At 36.7% G+C, this 7,823-nt stretch overlaps 1 protein-coding gene across 1 annotated transcript in view; it reads left to right on the top strand.

The window, feature by feature from the left end:
• LOC110441111 (outer dynein arm protein 1-like) overlaps positions 1-7,225 on the top strand; it is a gene marked incomplete at its 3' end in the record, with an annotated part of 13,950 nt that extends 6,725 nt beyond the window's left edge. Inside the window, exons 4-5 of the mRNA XM_021484212.1 lie at positions 5,422-5,731; positions 7,010-7,225. Of these exons, the coding sequence (XP_021339887.1) occupies positions 5,422-5,731; positions 7,010-7,225 (526 nt within the window). The remainder of the gene's footprint in view (positions 1-5,421; positions 5,732-7,009) is intronic.
• Between the last annotated feature and the right edge of the window lie 598 nt (positions 7,226-7,823).

Raw genomic sequence — 7,823 nt, 5'->3', positions numbered from 1 at the left:
CTTATAGATTAATGTTCTGCCTTATAAATAAATGTTCTACCTTATAGATAAATAATCTACCTTATAGATAAATGTTCTGCCTTATAAATAAATGTTCTGCCTTATACATAAATGTTTTACCTTATAGATAAATGTTCTGCCTTATAGACAAATGTTCTGCCTTATAAATAAATGTTCTACCTTATAGATAAATATTCTATCTTATAGATAAATGTTCTGCTATATAAAGAAATGTTCTGCCTTATACATAAATGTTCTACCTTACAGATAAATGTTCTGCCTTATAGATTAATGTTCTTATAGATAAATATTCTTATAAATAAATGTTCTGCCTTATAAATAAATGGTCTTTCTTATAAATAAATGTTCTACCTTATAGATAAATGTTATTATAGATAAATGTTCTTATAAATAAATATTCTGCCTTATAAAAAGATGTTCTACCTTATAAATAAATGTTCTACCTTACAGATAAATGTTATTATAGATAAATGTTCTTATAAATAAATGTTCTGGTAAATGTTATTATAGATAAATGTTCTTATAAATAAATGTTCTGCCTTATACATAAATGTTCTACCTTATAAATAAATGTTCAACCTTATAGATAAATGTTCTTATAGATAAATATTCTAACTTATAGATAAATGTTCTACCTTATAAATAAATGTTCTGCCTGATACATAAATATTCTACCTTATAGATAAATGTTTTACCTTATAGATTAATGTTCTACCTTATAAATAAATGTTCTACCTCATAGATAAATATTCTACCTTATAGATAAATGTTTTACCTTAAAGATTAATGTTCTACCTCATAAATAAATATTCTACCTTATAGATAAATGTTCTACCTTATAAATAAATGTTCTGCCTTATAGATAAATGTTCTACCTTATAAATAAATGTTCAACCTTATAGATAAATATTCTACCTTATAGATAAATGTTCTGCCTTATAAATAAATGTTCTACCTTATAGATAAATATTCTACCTTATAGATAAATTTTCTACCTTATAAATAAATGTTCTACCTTATAAATAAATAATCTACCTTATAGATAAATGTTCTGCCTTATAAATAAATGTTCTGCCTTATGCATAAATATTCTACCTTATAAATAAATGTTCTACCTTATAAATAAATGTTCTACCTGATAGATAAATGTTCTACCTTATAAATACATATTCTAACTTATAGATAAATGTTCTACCTTATAAATAAATGTTCTACCTGATAGATACATATTCTACCTTACAGATAAATGTTCTACCTTATAAATAAATATTCTACCTTATAGATAAATGTTCTACCTTATAAATAAATGTTCTACCTCATAGATAAATATTCTACCTTATAGATAAATGTTCTACCTTACAGATAAATGTTCTACCTTATAAATACATGTTCTACCTCATACATGTAAATAAATGTTCTGCCTTATAAATAAATGTTCTACCTGATAGACAAATATTCTACCTTATAGATAAATATTCTACCTTATAGATAAATGTTCCGCCTTATACATAAATGTTCTACCTGATAAATAAATATTCTACCTTATAGATAAATGTTCTGCCTTATAAATAAATGTTCTACCTGATAGATAAATAATCTACCTTATAGATAAATGTTTTACCTTATAGATTAATGTTCTCCCTTATAAATAAATATTCTACCTTATAAATAAATGTTCTACCTCATAGATAAATATTCTACCTTATAAGGCAGAACATTTATTTATAAGTCAGCACATTTATCAATAAGTTAGAATATTTATCTATGAGGTAGAACATCTATTTATAAGGTAGAATATTGGTCTATCAGGTAAAACATTTATCGATAAGGTAGAATATTTATGTACAAGGCAGAACATTTATAGATAGATGTTCTAATTTATAGATAAATGTTTTACTTTATAGATTAATGTTCTGACTTATAAATAAATGTTCTACCTTATAGATAAATGTTCTGCCTTATAGATAGATGTTCTACTTTATAGATAAATGTTCTGCCTTATAGATAAATGTTCTATAGATTAATGTTCTGACCTACCTTATAGATAAATGTTTTACCTTATAGATTAATGTTCTACCTTATAAATAAATATTCTGCCTTATACATAAATGTTCGACCTGATAGATAAATATTCTACCTTATTGATAAATGTTCTGCCTTATAAATAAATGTTCTACCTTATAGATAAATGTTCTGCCTTATTGATAAATGTTCTACTTTATAGATAAATATTCTACCTGATAGATAAATGTTCTACCTTATAGATTAATGTTCTACCTTATAAATAAATATTCTGCCTGATACATAAATGTTCGACCTGATAGATAAATATTCTACCTTATTGATAAATGTTCTACCTTATAGATAAATGTTCTGCCTTATTGATAAATGTTCTACCTTATAGATACATGTTCTACCTTATAGATAAATGTTCTGCCTTATAGATACATGTTCTACCTTATTAATATATGTTCGCATTCTAGATAAATGTTCTGCCTTATAGATAAATGTTATGCCGCATAGACAAATGTTCTGCCGTATAGTTAAATGTTTTGCTGCATAGATAAATGTCCTGCCTTATAAATGTCTTATACATAAATATTCTGCATTATATTACTGAAACGACTGTAATGCTTTCGTTTTATTTGTTCTGGTCTTAGTTAAAAATTGAATAGCACGCGCATTATGAATATATGTCTGAAATCCCGTTTAGAATTATTGGATACAGTTAATTTATACATTTATTGATGCTTTTTTCTGATTTTGACAATGAAGCAATATTTCAATTCCTTATTTGTTCTCTTATAAAGTAACAGCTAATTTCTACCTGCAATTTTTCTCGCACCTCATACAGAGATATCCCACGATAGCTGTTTTTCTATCTGTGACAATTCGCTGCGATGTATTCATTCGCGAGTTAACGGCTTGAACTTGACAATCTGCATTATAAATATTCAGTTGTGCGACATGTGTCTTTATATGTTTAGATGTTGTTAGATATCTGATGTGGTAGATCATGTGTACCTATACAGTTGGGGGAATACTGCGAATCCATTGACATCAGCCGGGTCCATCAGTCTCTAGACGTTTCAACCCTTGTCCCGGAACGTCCTCATAGACTGAGTGTGCCGGGAACCCTCTGCATCCGACCTCAACAGGAAACAGCCATGTACGCCACCCTCGCTCCCTATATTGTTCCATGAGCTCCGCATACTTGGCTCTCTTTCTCTTTCATCGGCCTGGTCGCACCGCTCCTCCCAGGGTACAGTCAGCTCGATGACTATAATATGCCTGGATTCGGCAGACCAAATCACCACTTCTGGACGTAGCATTGTCTGTACGACGTCCGGAAACACCAGTTTCTTCCCAAGGTCGACTCTCATCTCCCCTGTCTCTGGTCCGTCCAGAATGCCAGTGTTGCCTGATGTTGCTTTGGTCTCATTCTCCCCTGCTTTTACAAACCGGATAAAGGATGGATTGTGCTTACGATGTGGTCTCTTCTTCTTCCTTTCCACCTCGAGAACATTTGCCAATTCCCGAAGCACCTGGTCATGCCTCCACCGGTACCATCCCTGTGTCAGCGCTGTCTTGCATGCTGAAAGGATATGACCCATGGTCCCACGTTCTTGACATAGCTGGCACATTGGCTCTTCAACTAGTCCCCACAGATGAAGGTTCATTGGCGACGATAAAGTGTTGTATATCGACCGCAACAGGAACTGGATCCTTAATGGTTCATAGCGCCACAGGTCTGTCCATGTGAGTTTCCGCTCCGGCAGCTTCCTTCTCGTCCATGCTCCTTGAGAGCCCATTTTCACTGCCCTTGCTTCCCTTGTCCCTTCTTCTTCTCTGAACCTTCCCACGTCTGGAAATGGGCTGTCCCCAGCCCTTGTCGTCCTGAGCAGGTTGCTCCGACGATGTCCCGGTGCTTAAGAGCTTCCCCGGCCTGCTCCACAGACTGGCTTGCAGACCATTTTCTTCCTGTGCTAGTCTGGATTCCTGCGTGTCTTATCTTCTCGTCCTTTAAATCTCGTAGCGTCAACGCTGGTCTGGCCTTTGTTACCTTGAACTTCTCCACCAACGATGACAGTGGGAGTCGCAGTGATGGCGTCTGGCTGTAAACCCAATGCTGGAGAAACTGGGCGGGACTCCAAGCCACCTCCGCAGTTGTTGCTGATGGATCTTTCCAGTTCTTCCACTGTTGTCAAAGGAACTTCATATAGCATTAGTGGCCACATGAGTCTCGGCAGCAGTCCATGTTGGAAGATCCATGCCTTGAACTTTCCTGGCAGGCCTGACTTGTAATCTTCGTCATCCACTCAATTGCCTGCTTCTGCATGCTGCTGATGTTGCTGGTATCTTTCAGTGATGCATCAAACTACTTTCCTAGGCACTTGATTGGGTTGTCCGCAGTAGATGGGATCTCTTCTCCTTGAACCTTCAGCTTGAACTGTTGTGTCAGTCGTCCCTTCCTCATTACCATGCACCTCGATTTTCTTGCCTTGAATTTCATCCTTGCTCACGAGACTGTCTCCTCCAATGCAGACAGAACCCATCTTGCTTGGACATGTGTGGTGGTAGTCACAGTCAGGTCATCCATAAAACCTCGATTCGACGGTTGGTAGATTCCTAATTCTGTCCTGGGCCCCCTGGTTTCCCGTCCTGCTGCCTTGATGATAAGATTCATCCCCATCACAAATACAATGTGATATGACTGATATGGTACATCATGTCACTATTTCTTTCTCCGTGTTTTGCATGTTGTATTCTCACCGACAGTAAAACGCACCTGGATTCCACTGAAGTAGCTTCGTACTATTCCCGGGATAAAGTAATGCTGTAGGGCTACTTCAATCAGCTGGTGTGGTATTGATCCATATGCATTTGCCAGGTCTAGCCACACTACTGTCAGATTCCCTCGGCTGGACTTTGCCTCTCTGATTAGTTGGCTTAGCACACTGGTATGCTCCACACAACCTGAAAAGCCTGGGATACCTCCTTTCTGTACTGATGTGTCAATGTATCCATTAGTCGTCATGTACGATGTCATCCTTCTTGCCCATTTTGCCGGTGTCAAGCGGAAACTCAGTATAATCTACACTGTGAAATACGCTGTCTTCTTTGTAAGGAAGGACTATATTTTTTACACGAAAGCATTCATATGTAGCTTTAGTAGTGTAGGCTTTTTTTTATTTAAGGCCGCAGACGGGATACCTGTAATCTTTAGCAAAACTTAATCTTTTCTGAACAAGTTACAGGTAATAGATTTTTATTAATGTCGAACGTTTTAATAATTTGACATCACGACTGTAACGACGTCACAATCATCAATGTATCAATATTAGTATAATGTTTTTCCCCAAAGAAACAAAAAAAAACAAAAAAAACTTGTAATTGCAGGACGGAAAAGGAAGCCCTCGTGGCTGAGAATGAGGAGATCAATACTGTCCTAAATCTTGTACAGAGCGAGAAAAACGAAAACATGGACACTGAAGACACGAACCGACTATTGGAGCTCATCGACAACCTCGATTTATTTAACGCTCAGGCGGAACAGGAAATCAAGCGTATGGCTGACCTCGATGCGGAAGTTGCGCGTGTCGAACAGGATATCACCAAACATCGACGCTCGCAAGGGGGCAACACGGAGCAAATGGTAGAGAATACCATACAAAAGAAAATCAGGGTCAAGGAAAACAGACTCGATAAGGTTAGAGCTAATTAATATCAGACTGAGGTTCAACACAAGCCGATTCGATCACAAACACCTGCTAATTTGTTACAGCTATATTTGTGTATAAACTAAGGTGTTCAGAGTATTTTACACGTTTTACACGCCATTTCCGAGTTTCAAAGTTTTTCGCAGTCGAACACCCACTTTTTGTATATTCATGAGGTTGACGTCAGCCACGTGCCGAAACACATCGTGTTGATTGGCTGGTTATTTTAGGGGAAAAGTAACTGCGCTTCCATCCATCTCACCACGGGTTTCGGCAATTGCAAAATGTGGCTCTATGACTTCGAAAAACCTTGAAACTCGGAAATGGTGTGTTGTTTTGGAGGAACGCCTAAGTATGAGTTAATTTCCAAATATAGCTGTAACAAATGCTCAGGTCCCTGTGGAATCGATAAGACTAATGTCAAAGAAACAGACTCCATAAAGTCTGAAGTTAGGGTTTATACAAACCAAGGTTATTATTTTTAAAACAAACTCGATAGTGACTGGGTCAGTTCAAATCAAGGTTAATGAAAGCTGACGCGATAAGATCTGGATCAATACAAATCAAGGTTAATGAAAACAGACTCGATAAGGTCTGGTTTAATACAAATCAAGGTTAATGAAAACAGACGCGATAAGGTCTGGGTCAATACAAATCAAGGTTAATAGAAACAGGCGCGATAAGGTCTGGGTCAATACAAATCAAGGTTTATGAAAACCGACGCGATAAGGTCTGGGTCAATATAAACAAGGTCAATGAAAACAGACTCGATAAGGTCTGGGTCAATACAAATCAAGGTTAATGAAAACAGACTCGATATTTTCTGGGTAAAAAAACAACAGGGTCACGGTAAACAGACTCAAAAAGTTTGGATCCAGTAAAATCCAGGGTCAACGTCAGTGTAAAAGAAAGCAGACTCTACAAGGTCCGAGTGAAAGACACAGAACTTATAAGATCAGAGTCAAGGGACACTAACTCGATAACGTTATAGACCGAGCTCGCGTAAACTGAGCCTTCAAATCATGAACTCGACATGTTCACTCATACCTTCGGCGTTCACTCGAGATGTTATAGTTAAAGCATCTTATATAGATGCACTTAAAATGTAAGAGTACATACAATTATAGCCAAACATTGCTGTATGTTGCTTAGGTAATCTTTTTCTCTATTGAACTTTTGATTTATTAAGATGTCAAACCTCAGTTAAGCTCACCGTAACTTTGCGGACAAGAAATAACGCGTCTATAAGCGTCTATCCAATGCTACAGGCTATGATCAAGTTCAACCAGCAGCTGGCGGTCAATGCCCATCTACGACAGGAGATTGACCACCTCCGCCAGGAACGGTCAGTGTTTGACGGACTCTTCAAGAAGCTCACAAATGACCTCGGCGACATCAAGGCTGAAATGGACGAGGTCATCGGGGAGGCTGCACGCGCATACGAGGAGCGGGACGAGGCACAGACCAAGATGATCGCTCTGAAGGTAGATACAAGGATATCTGATTGGCTAGAAACTTTTCTGATCGCTCTATGTAGATAACGGGAGAACTGATTGGTTAAATATAATTTGTGATCGCTGTTAAGATAGATGACGGGAGATGTTATTGTTTACAATACTTTTATATCCCCCTCCTATAGAGTTCCATTGTAGAATAAATCTCAAAGTTACCTTGAACTTGATTGATGAACTATAATATGTATTTGAATCGTATTGAATCGATTGATTCAGCCTCGACACACCATATCGTTACATGCATTACCCGGAACATTTTGTATGATACGAAGCGTACTTAGTCCGATTAAATACCAAGATTAACTAATGGATGCTTTTCCGAAACATTATATTTTTGTGTTCGAAAATACTACCTGATCGGAAGGGCCTTTATTAGGGGTTTTAAGGATCCTATTTTTTGTTCGGAAAGACCCGATTGCTTGATGTTCAGAAGAATCCCTGCTTTCCAAGGACCATGTTGAAATATATGATTTAAAGGAAACCCCATAATTAGCGTTTTATAGGATATTGTTTGTGTTTTAAATGGCCTTGTATGTGTTTTATAGGGCTTTGTTTATGTTTTATAATG

This window comes from Mizuhopecten yessoensis, unplaced genomic scaffold (assembly GCF_002113885.1).
Source record: "Mizuhopecten yessoensis strain PY_sf001 unplaced genomic scaffold, ASM211388v2 scaffold715509, whole genome shotgun sequence".
NCBI lineage: Eukaryota > Metazoa > Mollusca > Bivalvia > Pectinida > Pectinidae > Mizuhopecten > Mizuhopecten yessoensis.
The sequence above is the reverse complement of the archived record's forward strand: the minus strand, read 5'-3'. Positions and strand labels throughout refer to the sequence as shown.